The sequence below is a fragment of the Podarcis liolepis genome (assembly GCF_965112155.1).
Source record: "Podarcis liolepis genome assembly, chromosome: 12".
NCBI classification, from domain to species: Eukaryota; Metazoa; Chordata; class Lepidosauria; order Squamata; family Lacertidae; genus Podarcis; species Podarcis liolepis.
Genome location: NC_139563.1, coordinates 57,249,699 through 57,267,087, shown reverse-complemented (window position 1 = coordinate 57,267,087; position 17,389 = coordinate 57,249,699). Strand labels below are relative to the sequence as shown.

Here is a 17,389-nt window from a genome sequence, read left to right as displayed (position 1 = left end):
TTTCTCTCTGTTTTTCTTTGTTTGTTGTATTTTGGTGATGGTATTTTTGATGTTTGGTGATTTTATTGTTTAAAACTTTTAATAAATATCTTTAAAAAAACAAAAACATTGTCTGCAGCACCCTCTGATGTCACATTTTAATACAGTGGTACCTTGGGTTATGAACTTAATTAGTTCCGGAGGTCCATTCTTAACCCAAGACCATTCTTCACCTGAGGCGTGCTTTCGCTAATGGGGCCTCCTGCTGCCGCTGTGCCGCCACTGCGTGATTTCCGTTCTCATCCTGGGGCAAAGTTCGCAACCCGGAGCAACTACTTCCGGGTTAGTGGAGTTTGTAACCCAAAGCGTTTGCAACCTGAAGTGTTTGTAACCTGAGGTACGACTGTAATGCATTATGAATATTAAAAGTAGGATGCCATGTGTCCGTATAGTTATCAAAACCATTCCTTAACCCTTCCTTAACATTAAAAAGCATGAATGTAGATCTGCCCTGGGTCTCCTGCAGTTTTATTCCTGCTGCCTTCCTTAGAAACAATAGAGCCCTGTACTGGATATTCAGAATCCCCCTCCAAAGTTGTCCTCAAAGGGCTGTGCTGTGTTCCCACCTGCCAAGAGAAACAAGCTGGAGCCAATGGTCACAATGCCCTGTAGGGAGAAGTGGGCCTTTCTAGTCTGGGGAAATGAGTAACAAGACCAAGAGTAATCAGATGAGCAGTTGATTGCACACATAAAAGATTATTAATAGTGGCCGCATTTAGACTGGCTAGTGACAGCTGAACTAAATCTATAGAGGAGAAACAGGATCAGGGCAGATAGAGGAAGAAGAAACATTCATGCTTGTGCTGTAGTAGAAGGCAAAAAAGGTTAATTCCAAATAAAGGAAGGGAAATATGCAAGAGAATGCTTTGCTGAGAGAAAGTGTCTGCTGTTTGAGTCTGCTGTCAGGTTGATAAGGGCAAGAAGGGACAAATTCTGTTCCCCTGCATTGCCCTCCCCCTCCCCCTCCGGATCCCAGGGTGCTTCTGTGTGAAGCGGGGAGCCTCCTCTACTTGTGAAGGTGCCTCACATGACTAAGAACCTCGATTCTGCAGAGTCCTCAATTGCATGAGGAGCCTGTGTGAGTCACCCTTCAGGAGAGTGGAGCTGAGCACACTCCTCTCCACGGATCCTGGCTCACCTGTTCCAAGCAGGAGTGTATGTGGGTGGGGTTCTTTTCCCGGAACTCAAAGTCGTCCTTGCCACCAGGATATTGCCTGTGGCATTGTGCATTATAAGGCTTTAAGAATAGAGACTTGGAGGGAGAATACAAGGCTGTGTGTTGCCTTGGAAACCAGACCAAAATAATAAAGGAAAAGAGGTGCCAGAACTCACTACGAATTCCTCCCTTCTTCTCTTAGAATGGCAGTGGCTCCCACCTGAGAGGTGCTGGAACTGAGTTCTGGTTGGAAAAAAGGCCTGAAGACAGAGGCAGGGGGGGAAACTGCGGGAGGAAGGTGGATGAGCTAAAGAACACTGACTAACATTTTCATGGCTGGATCGCCTCTTAAAGGCTTTGTATAACTCTCCAGCAGTTTGACTTTCACCCCCAAAGTCTTCCATTGTCTCCTGAGACAGGAGACAGACAGATGACAATGACAATCCAGTGAAGGTTTTTTCCTAGAGCACAGGGAGAAGCAGCACCTACCGTAAGTCCCTAGAAGGACTTAAGTGTTTTTGCTCACGGCTGCTGAGTGAGAAATGTGGGATGCAAATGAGGTTTAATGTGCACCCTGATGGATACTAATACAGTGGTACCTCGGGCTACATACGCTTCAGGTTACAGACGCTTCAGGTTACAGACTCTGCTAACCCAGAAATATTACCTCGGGTTAAGAACTTTGCTTCAGGATAAGAACAGAAATTGTGTTCTGGTGGTGTGGCAGCAGCAGGAGGCCCCATTAACCTAAGTGGTGCTTCAGGTTAAGAACAGTTTCAGGTTAAGAACAGACCTCCGGAACAAATTAAGTACGTAACCAGAGGTACCACTGTAGGTGCTAATGGATAAGTACCTATCAGAGATGTGTGGTGAAATTTTTCATAGGGGAATAGTTAGGGGGTCCCGAGAGTCATCTAGTCCAACCGTCTGCAAGGCACAAATCTCCACTCAAACATCCTTGGCAGATGCCTAAAAACCTTCAATGAATGGCAGAGAACACTCTCTAAATTCATCTGGCAAGGAAAAAGACCAAGAATCAGATTTAAATTACTCACAGATCAAAGAGAAAGAGGAGGATTCGCAGTCCCAAATTTAAAGTTGTATTATGAAGCCGCTTGTCTCTGTTGGGTCAAGGATTGGATTATTATAAAAAATAAAGACCTGTTAGATTTAGAAGGATTTAATTTAAGATTCGGTTGGCACGCTTACCTATGGCGTAACAAGGGAAAGATCCATAAAGGATTTTCTAACCATATCTTCAGAGGGCCATTGCTGGAGGTGTGGGAAAGAAATAAAAAATTACTGGAGCAGAATACCCCTTGGTGGCTTTCGCCAATCGATATCCTGACTATAAAAAAAGCAAACATCGAAGGAGAAAGATGGACCTACGAAGACCTATTAGTAAAAACAGAGACCGGCTGGAGGATTAGGCCATATGAAGAAATAAAGAACAAATTGACAGGGTGGATTCAGTTTCATCAAATCAACTCTATCTGGACCGAGGATAAAAAAAATGGGATAAGTGAGAAAAAAATCTAGATTCCAGATTGAAATACTAGAAAGTAAAACAAAACTCTTATCAAAAATGTATAGCCTGTTGCTCGAATGGGACACCAAGGATGAAGAAGTAAAGGAGGTGATGGTGAGATGGGCAATGGACTTTGGGTATAATATAGAGTTTGCTAAATGGCAGGCACTATGGAATAAAGGCATGAGATTCTCGGCATGTACAACACTCAGGGAAAATATGTACAAAATGATGTACAGGTGGTACATAACGCCCGTAAAATTGGGAAAAATTCATAAAACTGGTGATAAATTATGTTGGAAGTGCAAGAATAAGGAGGGCGAGTTCTATCATATGTGGTGGTTGTGCGAGCCAATTAGAAAATTTTGGGAATCTATTTACAACGAACTAAAAAAAAAATCTTTAAATATACCTTTATAAAAAGACCCGAAGCCTTTTTGCTGGGGATAATGGGAGGGGAAATCAAAAAGGAAGACCAAACACTCTTTCAGTATGCGACAGTGGCCGCCAGAACTCTAATAGCGCAAAATTGGAAGACAATAAGAATCCCAACTATAAATGAATGGCAATCTAAACTACTTGATTATTTTGAATTGGCAAAAATGACACAGAAAATAAGAGATCAAAAAGACACAAAGTTTAATAAAGATTGGAATAAATTTATGGCATACATGGAAACAGAAGTTAAGAAAAAACAAAAAACTTAAAATCACAGTAGGCGTGATATAACACTTGTGATGTAAAAAAATTGTTTTTAGGAAAAGAAACTGCAGGTAGGAAATTTCTATAACACATTCCGAAACCGAGATGAAGGGAAGTCAGTAAGTGTTGTGTGTTATGTAGTTAATGTAATCAATTTGTTGTTACCTTTTGTCAGGAGTATATATTAATTTGTCTTTATTTAGTTATGTTTTGTTTTTCTTCTTTCTTTGATGTGAATGTGTTGTGTTACAAAATGAATTAAAATCAATATTTTTTTTTTAAAAAAAACCTTCAATGAAGGAGAGTCCACAGCCTCCCAACGAAGTCCATTCCCTGGCTGGTCAATTTGCCAGTTCCTAGGAGCTTGCAAAAAGAAAAAAAAGTTTGCCTTTGCTTTGTTTTTTGAAAAAGACAACCCCAGGCAGAAGCGTGGACCCCCCTCCCCATTAAAAACCCATTATTAACACACACCCTTTCTTCCATCTCCCTTTCTATGATTGTTGTTGTTGTTGGTTGTTGCATGTTGCTGCTGATCCTTCAGGTTCTGGCAGATTGGGGCTGGGGGTTTATTTTATTAAAACACCATGCTTTCAAAACACACACACACACACACACACACACACACACGAGAGAGAGAGAGAGAGAGAGAGCGCGCGCGCTAGTGAGATATTAAGGTTGTAGGGATCTTGTCTTCCACCCCCCACCCCCCACAGGCACTTCAGGCTATCTGACTGCTCTTCCTTAAAAAATGAAGGCGAAGGGGCTGCAGTTCTGCTTCAAGCAGCCGCTTCCTGCTCAGGTGTGTGTATTGCCCTGCAGGCTTGTTCAGTTTTGCAGCCTTTATGGAGGTAATGGGGGGGGGGCATGCTCGCACATACAGGAGCCTGGAGACACTGGCTAAGCAGGTACATGGCAAGGTCCTGCTGGTATGTATAAAATGTTTCTCATGGCTTCCAGCATGGAGCTTCCTTTTGCCAGGGCTCTGCAATGGCCCACCAGTAAATGGCCTTGGATGGTTTGAGTGCACTAAGGACACTGCAGGGAGGGAAGTATTTGGGGTTTTTAAGGGTTTGCATGCGCCTCTTTGCATTGGATGGGAATCACTTGTGCTGGTTCCCTAAGCTTAGTTTATCTCCCCAGATATCATAGAGTTTAGGAATTAAGCCAGTTAGGGAGATGCTCATAATGAAAGGAAGACTGAGAAGCAACCCTTGAGGTTATCTCTAAGCCCTCCCAATGTTTCTAATATGGACCAATTTTAAATGTTGGTGGCACAGAACATTCAGGAAACAACTTTTAAGACACACTTAGGCAGTTTTTGAAAAGTATGTGACCTATTTGTTGCATGAATTCTGAGAAGCTCATTAACTAGTTTAAAAGATGATGAGTATAAATGAATAAGTAATACTCTAAAAGCTAATGCACTATCGTCCTCATCTCCCTAGCATTTAATGGAATGGAATATGAATTTTGCCGGTTCTGCCCATGGGAAAGGAAGGCATTCATCTCTCATAATTCTGAGTGACTTCTGCTGACCCAGTGCTATATTGCAAAGAACCCTTTTTGGCCTTTGGAGAAATGATCCCCTTGCATTTCAGGCCTTCAGAAACAAACTGCATCAACTCATATTTCCCTAGAATGGCTCACCCTTTCTTTTGCTGTAGAGAGAATGTAGACAGAGCAGGCACCAACACAAATATTTACTATCCTACACAGTAGGGTTGGTATTGGGGCCATTGCATCTGGAACAGAGGAATTTAAATAGTAGTCATGGCTGTTGTAATCATTACTGAGTGATCAAGTAATGTTACCAGAAGCAGCTTGGAAGATACTGCAACTAGGAATGAGTCAAAATGGGGAACACTTTTCATGAAGATATTTAAGATGCTTTTCAGGGAATTTCTGTGAATGATAATTAAAGAGTTCACTCATTCAGAGTGAGGGCAATGCTTCCTCTCCCCACTCTGAGTTGATTATGCAACATCTTGTGATAGTGTGACATCATCCAAATCACTTTGTGATCCCTGATTGGCAGGGACCACACAGTGGTCAATTTCAGCTATGAACAGCAGTGAAAAAAGGAGAAAAGGGAACTTGGGAAATATTTGGAGAGCCTACAGAACATGACTTTTGCAACATATTCATTTGTAAAAGTCCAGTGCTATGCTAGCTGCAGGATGACAATCCTACCAATAATGTTTGAAGATGAAATATGGGTGAGCTGCCAGTGTGGATACTTTCCATGCCATTAGGTATATGTCTAAAGTTGTTATGTCTGAAGCATTATGAAAAGGATGTTTGCAACCCTTCCTCATGCTCTGTTCTGTAGAATAGATAAGACTTTGTAACAGCTAGTCTGTCTTTTGGACATAGAATTAATTAGAAAAACACAAATGTGCAATAACAGATCCTGCTAGTTTGAGGAGAGCTTTGCATATAAAAGAGTTCAGATTCATTCCTCGATATCTCCATTTTTTAAAAGAGCCTCGGATAGGAAGACTGGGAGGGACTCCTGCAGGAGAACCCAGAGCACCACTGCTAGTCAGAGGAGATCATACTCAGACTAAGAGCCCAGCCCATGCCTCTCCAGAATTAAGTCCCACGGAGTTCAGTGAGGCTGGCTCTCGGTAGGTGCAGATTGCTGTGTAAAGCAGTCTGAATGATGCCCTGTATACCTGCATCTCAGCAGTTCTCCTTGGAGCTTGCTGCTGTTTTTCCTGTTCAGAGAAGATTGGTTTGCCCTTGGCTTTTGCTTTATTTTGTCTTTCTGGTTATCACCAGGTCCTAAATCCTGCAAGCTACCGTATTTATGCAAATCTAATGTGCCAGCGAATCTAATGCGCACCTCAATTTTCAAAACCTTGAAACCAAAAAAGGATTTGCTGGCACCATCAAATCTAATGCGCTCCCTAAATTTTGCGACGTACTTTGGCCAAAAAAAGGTGTGCATTACATTTGAGTAAATATGGTATATGAAAAATCTATAGCTACATTGGATTCATGAAGAACTGTGGAGAACAGCTAGAAATAACTCTAGGGCCAGAAAGCTGAACATGCTCAGTGTAACTGAAGCACAGACACTAGAAAGTCTAAATTGTCCTCCTGTGCATCTGGGTTTTGTGGAATGGTCAAATGTACAAGTTGTGGCTTACAGAGATATGCAACAGTAGAACAGGTATGATTATTATCCATTCAACGATAGTCAGAGTCAGCATCTTCCTAGCATCTTTCCTAGCAGGCTGTTCCCTGGCTGTTGGGTAAGCATCTTTCTCTCTTCCTTTGCCAAATGACAAAGTTGGTTTTTCCCTTCTCAATTCTGCTTTTGTAAAAAAGCAGCAACCACAGTTTTAAGCCTAAAGGTGTTTTGTACTGTTTTGATTGTGGACTCAAGTCCCAGAATTGCCAAAAGCCACTGCACACTGTTTTTGGATCTGCAAGATCCAATGGGTTCTGTACCACCCTCAAAGATAGACCTTTAGGCCCATGCTGGTGGCATAATTTTATATATATAGTGGTACCTCGGGTTACATACGCTTCAGGTTACAGACTCCGCTAACCCAGAAATACTACCTCGGGTTAAGAACTTTGCTTCAGGATGAGAACAGAAATCGTGTTCTGGCGGCGTGGCAGCAGGAGGCCCCATTAGCTAAAGTGGTGCTTCAGGTTAAGAACAGTTTCAGGTTAAGAATGGACCTCCGGAACGAATTAAGTACTTAACCCGAGATACCACTGTATCTGTTTCTAAAACAGAACACACCCACACACTAGGAGATTGTATTAAAAAACCCACTTCTTAAAATGAAGGAAGTTTGTTAGGAAGAAGAGAATAGTTAAAGTAGAGAACGCAGCTGTTTTGAAGGCTTTCCCTAATGCAGTCTGAAAGATTTCTCTTAATTTATTATGGTGCACTGAAGTCTTTCCATCTATGCCTGCACTGACAATCTGGTTTGATTATTATACAAATTGTGACACAGCTGTGACACAACATGGCAGTGTTTCTGTTCAAATTTCCAACCAGCCAGCATCTTCCTGGAATTTCCGACTCTGTTCCTTCTCCTCGTTAGTGCTCTGGTTTTCCTTGCAACAGACACCCAGGATTTAATGACCACTGAGCATGTTCAGTTCTCTTTGGACTGTTAGTCGTCGGTCCCCCCCCCATATTTTCTGTACTTCTGTAATCCTTGGCGGTGGGGGTTCTCCTTCAGCATGCCAACAGTTCCCTTCTGTTCCACAGCAGCCGCCTTTTGGCCACATTCCTATAAGCGTTCATCAGCTGAGTTCCATTAGAGCTCATGTTCTATTTTCTGTGTTTCGTATTTAAAAGCATTCATTTTTAAAAATCCTGTTTCCTGCCTGTTGGTAATGGAACGACTGTTTGGATGATAGCCAGAAAAGCTGTGCTGAGTGTATAAAGTACCGTATTTTTCACTCTATAAGACGCACCAGACCACAAGACGCACCTAGTTTTTGGAGGAGGAAAACAAGAAAAAAAATATTCTGAATCTCAGAAGCCAGAACAGCAAGAGGGATCGCTGTGCAGTGAAAGCAGCCATCCCTCTTGCTGTTCTGGCTTCTGGGATAGCTGCGCAGCCTACATTCGCTCCATAAGACGCACACACATTTCCCCTTACTTTTTAGGAGGGAAAAAGTGAGTCTTATAGAGCAAAAAATACGGTACATTAAGATGAAAACTCCTGTTATGGAAAGCACGAGCTCTCTTACAGGAAATAACTTGATGTGTGAACGCTAGATCAGCCTTTCTCTCAGCTTTGGAGTCCCACATGTTGTTGCCCTACAAGTCCCACCATCCCTAGCTAGCAGGACCATTGGTCAGGGATGATAGGAGTTGTAGTCCAACAACATCTGGAGACCCAAGGTTAGCCAAGTTGCTGCCATCTAGATGTTGCTGGTACCCCAACTCCCAGGATGGTGGGAGCTGGAAGCCAGTAGCAGCTCAAGGGGACCAGGTTGGCTACCCTGTTCTAGATCAGGGGTCAGCAAACTTTTTTAGCAGGGGGTCGGCCCACTGTCCCTCAGACCTTGTGGGGGACTGGACTATATTTTGAAGGGGGGGGAAATGAACAAATTCCTATGCCCACAAATAACCCAGAGATGCATTTTAAATAAAAGGACACATTCTACTTGTGTAAAAACACGCTGATTCCTGGATTGTCCGTGGGCCAGATTTAGAAGGCGATTGGGCCGGATCCGGCCCCCGGGCCTTAGTTTGCCTACCCATGTTCTAGATCAGTGTTTCCCTACTTTAGGCCTCCAGCTGTTTTTGGACTACAACTCCCATCATCCCTAGCTAGCAAGACCAGTGGTCAGGGATGATAGGAATTGTAGTCCCAAAACAGCTGCAGGCCCAAGGTTGGGAAACACTGTTCTAGATAGATGATCATCATAAACACACTAGACAGCTTCGTTGAAGTACTAGATGGGAGCAAGAATCAGTAACAAAACCACCCCTTCCGCCTCCAAGATATACAAAGCCAACAAGAACAAATGGTCTCTTTGTCACCACTGCAAAAAGAGAAGCTACAGGGAACCAGGCAGAGGGCCTTCTTGGTAGTGGCACCCACCCTGTGGAAAGCCCTCCCATCAGATGTCAAGGAAATAACAATTATCTGACTTTTAGAAGACATCTGAAGGCAGCCCGGTTTAGGGAAGTTTTTAGTGTTTGATGTTTTATCACTTATTTATTTATTTTTCCGTTGGGAGCTGCCCAGATGGGCAGGGTATAAATATTTATTGTTGTTGTTGTTGTTGTTGTTGTCACCCCTTTCCTTGCAAAAAGGACATCCCTGGTTGGAGACAATGGAAATGGAATACTGATCCGTGCTTGATATCCAGCCCTGAAACTCCTAATCCAACCAAGTCTGCCGTGATCCAAAATAATTACAATCTGAGGTTTGAAGTCTGCCCAGTTGTTGAGAGCAGTTTTTACATGGAAAAACATAAATCACCACAGCTGACAACACATGGTCCCAGCAGGGACACAAAAATCCAATTTGTATGGAAATTCACTGACCCAATATTCCCTAATGGGTAATCCTTCAGGTCAAAGCTGATGGACTCCAGGAAGACACCAAAAGGAAAGGGCAATGCCAATTTCTCTGTGATAAATAATTCAGGGACAAGGGGGACGGGACGGCCTGACAGAGACCAATTAGATCAGATGATGAATCTAATTGGACCAGTTCTGCTGGTGGGAGGCCATCTTGAGAGGATTACCATTTTTTAAAGCTGCAGCTTATTACAGTTCGTATCAAAGTACACAAAACAACATTAGATATACAAATGTAAGTTAAAGCACATAAGAAGAATCAATTGTTGAGGAAAGTGAAGACGGGGGAATTGTCTCTTCAATTAGACTTAAAGTAGGAATGTTAAGGATAGTAGGAAAGGATATACTGAATGAATACTATCCTTCCTTCACTCACGCTAGTAAGTGACGTAGCAGAGGAGAGTCCCCTCAATATAGCTGGAAGCTAGTTTGCAGATTCGTTTGAATCTCTTAGTTAAGTTTATTTCCTGGTGTCCCCTTTAATCCCTCTTAAAAGAAAGACACAAGAGTCTTTCTGAGTAAAGCAACAAAAAGTTTACTCACATTTCAGTTCACAATTTGATCCCTGAAAGGCAGGCTTTACTTGGTAGTTACATAAACAAACCGTGAGTTCATCTCATATGGAGACTGGACTCATGTAGCCAGCAGACAACAAAATTACATTAAGACAACACAAGGGCTGCAGGAGAGCAGCATGGCAGCAAGCAAGACAAGAGAAAAACCACAGCTGAGAAAATGGCTGTGTGACTTGGCTGTTTTATGGAGTCAGCCAGGGCCATGCCCATCTCCCAGGTCACATGCAGGGGGGGGGATGCTCCAGACCAGTGGAAGAGGACGTTGCACTGACTGGATGTCCCCCTGCCTGTGCTCACGCGAGGGAAAGGAGACATGTTGCATTTGACTGCACCAATGGATTACATCCCACACTTATTGGATAGTATTCAAGAAACTTTATTCAGAGCAGGCTTATTAAAATTAACGAAAATGACTGAATTAGGTCCATTAATTTCAGCAGGCCTACTCTGAGTAAAATTTAGTTGACTACCACCCGTGTGTATTATTTTCCTACTGTTTTAAGTCTAACTGAAGAGACAAGTGGAGGAACAGGAAGAATCCTATATATTAATTAAGGCATAGAGAATGGGATGGACTGAGGAACATTCCCTTCTAGGGGAGACAAGCCAGTGGCAAACAGGACAAAAGACAAAAATTTTACGCTTGTAGGTAACCTGCCTTTTATACACACTCATCTGTCCTGACAAGCAAGAGGCATCAGAGTTTGTTTCCAAGCCCAATTCAAGATGCTGGTTTTGGCCTATAAAACAGCACACCGTATTTTTCACTCTATAAGACACACTTTTCCCCTCCTAAAAAGTAAGGGGAAATGTGTTTGCGTCTTATGTAGCGAATGCAGGCTGGGCAGCTATTGCTGAAGCCAGGAGAGCAAGAGGGATCGCTGCTTTTGCTGCGCAGCGATTCCTCTTGCTCTTCTGACTTCGCTTTGCTGGAGAGGCACTGTGCAGAGAGGGAAAGCTGCGCAGCACCCCTTCAGCGAAGCAGGAAGAGAAACGGAGCCCCTTCCCTTTCTCCTCCTGCTTTGTTGGAGAGGTGCAACGCAGAGAGGGAGAGAGTATTTTCTTTCTTGTTCTCCTCCTCTAAAACTGGGTGCGTCTATTGGTCAGGTACGTCTTATAGAGCGAAAAATACGGTAAATCTCGGGACCCTTATGAAACATGCAGATTCTCTCTAAACAGGATTAACACCTGTATTTTCAGAGTCAGACACAGGTACTTGGGAAAGGTACAGTACATACACATGTTTAGTATTGCACGGTACATAGGACTATGATTTAAGTCAGTGGGGTTCTCCGTTAAGCATATTAGGAAAATTGTCCCGCAATTTAGAGCATTAGCACTTTTAAAGCAAGACACATCTATGACCAGATTGCGGGGAAGAGAAATGAAGGAAGGAAAACAAAATGATGAAAGAGTAAATTGAGCTCAGATGTCTTTATTAAAGTCAAGGCAGCACATACAATAATCACCAGCATACTTTATAGCACAATGTATTAACAACATCATGTTTCTGAGGCATGCATCAAGGCATTTCAGTGCATCACATAAAGGGTTCCAAGGAAACAGAGGCGTTTCTGAAAACAAAAAACTGAGGCAGCTACTAAAGGCATACAATGGCCAACAATTTGCCTCCTTCAGTTCTATTCATATCAACAATAAAATATAGTTAAACTGGACAAAGATAACTGCAGCAACAACATTCCACTTAACTCTTGTCTAGCATTGCTTCCAATGCAATCCTATGCATGTCTACAGAAATAAGCCCTCCATAAATCAATGGGTTTTACTCCCAGATAAATGTGACTTACTTCTGAGTGAACATGCATATGATAGCATTTAGGTGCCATCTTTGAAGATCACAGAATGTGAGTGATTTCTCTCTCTCTCTTTAAAAAAATCAGTTATATATACTGTGTCTTAAAAATTAAAATAAAAAGGCCCTTTGTTTGTTTGTAAAAACTGCAGTATTTTTTCCAAAAAACAAGGGGCTGGATCCAGAGTGAGTTAACAGAACTTTCTCCCAAGAGAAATCAGTAAGAGTTAAGTCATTATGAACTTGTCCTGATTGTTTAAATGGCACTCATGTTGCACTAACAAACAGTGTAATCCTATACATGTTTTCTTTGAATCCTACTAAATTCAATAGAGTTTACTCCTTGGTAACTGGGTATAGGATTTTCAGCCTTACTCTGGATCCAACTCAAATGTACTACACTTTTCCATGTAAGTAATACCAAAACTCCAAGGCAACAGCCGACTTTCTTCACTTCCCTGGGAGGGGCAGGGGAATGGGAAAATATTTCTATATCGTGAAAATTCCCAGCTCCCTTTGATTCGGGCCAATGGCTTTCATTTTATGTGAACCACCCTGAGACCTTCAGGTACAGGGCGGCATAGAAATTAATTAAATAAATAATAACAATAATTTTGGCCCTATAAAGTTTACACTAAGTGGCAGTTTATAGAATTTTGGCCATTAAAAAAAGAATTGTCTTCTAGCATGAACAAAACACTGTAAGCACAGCAGCATATAGGGAAAATTCTGTTATCTCCAAAAGAGAGTTTCAGGATTACAGAATATGTTGCAGCCCAGATCTATGGCCCTCCTCAATTTTTCATGTCACTCACTGTACACCTCTAGACCATTTCTATGAGTAAAGAGAGGAGCCAGTGAGTAAAAGTACTTTTAAGGGTCACATGTACTACAATTTAGGTAGGCTTTTCCCTTAAGTTAGAAACAGCAGTGTCCTGACCACAAGGCAGCAGACTTGGGTGACAGACAGATCAAACCTGCAGGGTACAGTAAGGCTATTGCACAGTAGAGTTTCCCAGCAACTGTACCCCATAATAATCAATGGAGAGTGGATGCCACTGGGTTGGTTGGTTTTGCTTCAGGCAATATAACATTGGATTGGCCCTCATCAGAAGCAAAGCAATATGGCAGGGGCAGCGACAAACTAGCACCAAAACCATTCAGCAAAGCAGCTGAGAGGCAGTTTTGGTGTAGTACTGCCAAGTGCAAATAGTTTCGCTCTGCACATGCCAGTCTCTTTGCATGCCAGTCTCACAATCGGCCACAGGGACTTGACAGAAGCAAAACAACCAACCTTGCTCCCTTCACAAAGATGTGGTGCTGTTTTATTGATAAGTCAATAAATGCCACAGAACACCCACATGCAGCAACCCCCCCCCCCCCGTGCTGGCACATTTGCAAAAGCTAAGCAGGGTATAGTATGGTTTCATTTTGGATGGGGGACCCTGTGTTTGGATTCATGGATTGCAGGGGTTTGGACTTGATGACTCTCAATTCTGCAATTCTATGATTCTATTGAGACACAGAACAGTATCTTGTTTGCACAAATTTTCATCTTGTGACCACAAGCATTTCAAGCCCAATATTGGGAAGTTTTCTTCCATTTTTAAAATGAATATAAATTTAGGCTCCTATTTGCGAGTCAGTGTTTACAAGAACATAGCAGTAATTATAAATGGCTGAATTGATTGGAACTACGGAAAGGATCCTGAAATGCCATCATATTTAGAGAGTCCCAAGTGAAATAGAACAATTGACTTTCCAAAAATCTTACTCTGACGATAGCGCTTGAGATGTTTTGCCATTTCAAAATAGATGCAAGACTATAATGGGCAGAAATAACACAGCACTGTGCTAAATGAAAGGCATAATCCTCAGAAATTTCAGTATACAATCTTATTTCAGTATACTTTTGAGTATGAACCTCTTTCTTGTACTTTCTATAGCTACTGTATATAACCAAAAATAATTTCAGGTCTACGTTATGCAAATCAATTTTTAGATCCAGGCGAGATTGCTTGCTACGCAGTCACTGTGAATCTATCATTTCTAACACTTCAAATGGGTTTTGTATGTTCTTCTCAGACTCTCCCCCCCCCCCGCATATATTCAAATTCAAACTGAATATTAGCAGAGTTTATTGTGCGTTTCTAGGGACAGGAAAATGACCAAGAGCTACTCCAAATACAAGATGTAGCAGAAGCATCGCAAGGCTAACTTGACCCACTTTGTGTGGTGATTCTCACAAATATGCCTCTACATGGTGACAAGTGGTATTTATATTAGAAGAACAGCCTGAGAACAAGCAGGTCACCTGCTATGATCACTACCACCATGTGGAGGCACTCTCCTCACAAAAATAGAGTAGACCCACTTGCTTTATGGCAGGTTAAGACGGAATCAGTCTCAGAAAGGAGCTGGATCAAAGCATGAGGTCTGAAATCTCAAGTTCCAATTCAGCATAAGGCAATTAAGTGTAAAACCCAGTTGGAGGGCAGATTTTTAACTCCAGCCATGTTAAAACTGAGCCATAAGTTCATGGAAGTAGTTCTGCAGCTCATATACCTGTCTGTCAGCTAGTTAATATGGGTGAGAACTAAACACGATACAGGAAATAGCAGCCACATAGAAAGTTCTCTTGCTTCCGGTAACGCAGAGCAAGATTTTTGAGGATCTTTTCCTCAGCCCTCCCAGCAACAGCCAAAGAGACAGGTGGGCTGAAGACACAACACAAATTAAGTCCAACTAAACATTCTGTAGATTGGGGCAGGAAATGCAACATAGAGCTGTCATTTTCTGTATCTGTAGTTCTGTTGCCAGAAGGTGCTTTCAGAGAAGAGACCCATGCCAGTGGTGGGCAAGGCCAAAGGTAAAGTAGAGGAAGCGAATAAATGTATTTTACCTCTGAACAGCAGGCAACACATGTCCCTACACCTCTTGTCTTCCACCCAAGCAAAGCAAGAAGTATTACCAGACTTCAAGAGCACATTCTACCCAGGCAAAAGCACTCATGGAGGGCACAAAGCCAGGCCAGTCAGGGGTGTGGTCTGGGGTGAAGGAATATGGCCAGGGAGAAGGTATGTCCTGGGGAAAGAAAAGAAGGTCTGAAGGGCTGGAAGGCTACATTTTGCCAACTCCTTCACTAAGGCAAGCCAAAAGTGGTACACTATTCACTTTTGCCAGGTTAAACCAAACCTGTAAAGGACATGGGAAACCTGGACTGGCCCAAAATTGTTAGAAAAGTCTTACTGGTCACAATGGAGTGTCTGGCAAGTTAGAAGGGAATGGAAGAAAGAACCATTTCCGGAGGAGGAGCAGCAGCAGCAGCAGCAGCAGCAGCAGCAGCAGCAGCAGCAGCAGCAGCAGCAGTTCTAAGCAGCCCAGCCCCCGACTCCCAAGCAGTTTCAAGAGTAGATGTTCGCTGGCCGCTCACAGAGCCTTTGGATCTCTTCGGCAAGGTCGAGACACAGCAGAATCCGCCTCTTCTCGGCCAGCACTTCCTCTTGGGAGGCCTGGCCCAAAAGCTTTTTGGCAAAGAGGATCAGGTCTTGCATGAAGATGCCAACTTGTGAGCGGGGGGCCTCGGGAAGACTCTCCAAGCACCCGCTTGTGAAGCAGAAGTTGATGGCCTTGTCCCGCTTCATCCCAGGTGCCCTTTCTTCAATCCAAGTCAGGGGCCTGGTTAAAGGAGACGGAAAAGGAAGGGAAACCCAGTCAGCCATCTCAGAGGCTGGCTGCAAATGAAGACCTCATAAGAAGCCAAAAGTGTGTCGTGGAGGCCAGAAAGTGCCCTCCAATATTGAGTGCTATTCTCTGGCACAGCGCTTCCCAAGCTGTGGGTCACCACCTGCAAGTGGGCCCTGAAGGCTCTGCAAGTGGGTCACAGGTTTTCGGGAACTAAACCCAAAATAATTATTGCTTGTAATGGTATGAGAAATGCATTTTGCTTTGCTGGCATATTATAATGCTATATCGACACTTGTAATAAAACATCAGAAATGCTCAAATCTTAGTTTAACACTTGGGGAACGCTCTCCGGTGGCAAAGGCCACAAAGTGCTCATATAGGGAGGAGTTGTTGTTTTAATTGTTTTTATATGCTAAAAATGCAGTAAAATGGCTACATAAAGTTCAAGCAGGTTTTTAATAAGCCACTCTCATCTTCCTCATTAATAACATTTCAGAGATAACAAAAGCTAAGAACAAATTCACAAAAAGCTTGTGTTAAGACTCAGGCTGCATTTCTGACCCCATTTTTCCCACTCAAGGTACCCAGAAGGACATCAAGAGTAGTTCTGCCTAACTCACAGCCAATTCAGGGATGTGTCAGAAATGCTCTATTTCTCTATTCCAGCAAAGACTTACTGAGTCTGTCCACATCCAGCCCACACTTAAAACCAACTCGGACATAAATGAGAGGGGGCCAAACATTCAGCTAGTGCAAATCCACCCATGTCAGTGGAACTGCATCACTGGGAAACCTGGCCCAGGAAGGGAACAGACCTGGAACACTATGCAGAGCAGCCAAATGCTAAAAGGGTTGCATGACACCCAGAAGCCGCTTGCACAGATGCCTTTGGCTTTGAAAAGACAACACAGGGAATTTCCCCATCCTAAGCAAGCTGGAAATTATGAAGACATACATTGAAAAATAACTTGCAGCTTATTAAAGCATATAAATGGCAAACTGAACTGGAGAAGTATGCATGCACACAAAAGCTTATACCAGAACAAACTTACTTGGTCTATAAGGTGCTACTGGACAATTTTTTAAAATTATTTGAACACTTGCTGACACTTCTAGCACCACCTGCTGGTGTTCTTTATCTTTTGTGAAAAGTTACCAAATTACTGCATTTTACTGAAGGCTGCAGCTTTCCAATTCAATCCGTGAAATTAACCCCTACCTCTCCCCTCTGCTTTCCTGTCCCTTCTTGTCCCCTTTGGGTTGCAGGATCACAATGTTGCAACATCAACAGAAGACACACCTGGCATAATTGCCCTGCCAGATTCTCAAGCCCAGATCTAACAAGCCTTGGCTCTCTGTTCCCCAGTCTTCTTGCTTTATCACTTGCCAGCAGTTCACAGCTGCCTCCTGTCTCTTGCCATATGTCTGATTTTACCCAGCAGCCTTCCCAATCCCCAACCTGAGAAGTTTCATTCCCCAAATGAGAGAAGCTTGATTGTAACTCATTTCTGCGCTGCTATACCTAGGGCTGTCATATTTCTAGAAGTAAAATTCAGGACACAAAAGTTGTTGAGCATTTTTAACGAAATTCAAAGTTGTTGAACTTTTTTTAGGTAATCAACCTAAAAATCCTGGACATTTTTCCAGAATTCCCCCCAGATGTTATGTTGGCTGGTTAAATCCTGGACACCTGAGGCCGGGCTCCACAGGCTAGTTGCCACTCCTAATAGTAATCTCAGGTAGCAAGTGGCAACAGGATTGTGGGCCAAATGAGGCCACTAAGAGGAAGGTATTAGCATGCTTAGGGAAATCTCATGTCTTG

At 42.8% G+C, this 17,389-nt stretch overlaps 1 protein-coding gene and 1 long non-coding RNA gene across 5 annotated transcripts in view; one reads left to right on the top strand and one right to left on the bottom strand.

The window, feature by feature from the left end:
- The window catches only part of LOC310690207, a 48,304-nt gene that overhangs the window by 23,201 nt on the left and 7,714 nt on the right, over positions 1–17,389 (top strand). The window lies entirely within an intron of this gene.
- BLVRA (biliverdin reductase A) overlaps positions 11,487–17,389 on the bottom strand; it is a 25,631-nt gene continuing 19,728 nt past the window's right edge. For all 4 annotated transcript variants that reach the window (XM_083468880.1, XM_083468883.1, XM_083468881.1 and 1 more), the window contains one exon: positions 11,487–15,558. In XM_083468880.1, the coding sequence (XP_083325006.1) occupies positions 15,285–15,558 (274 nt within the window). In that variant the 3' untranslated portion in view covers positions 11,487–15,284. The remainder of the gene's footprint in view (positions 15,559–17,389) is intronic.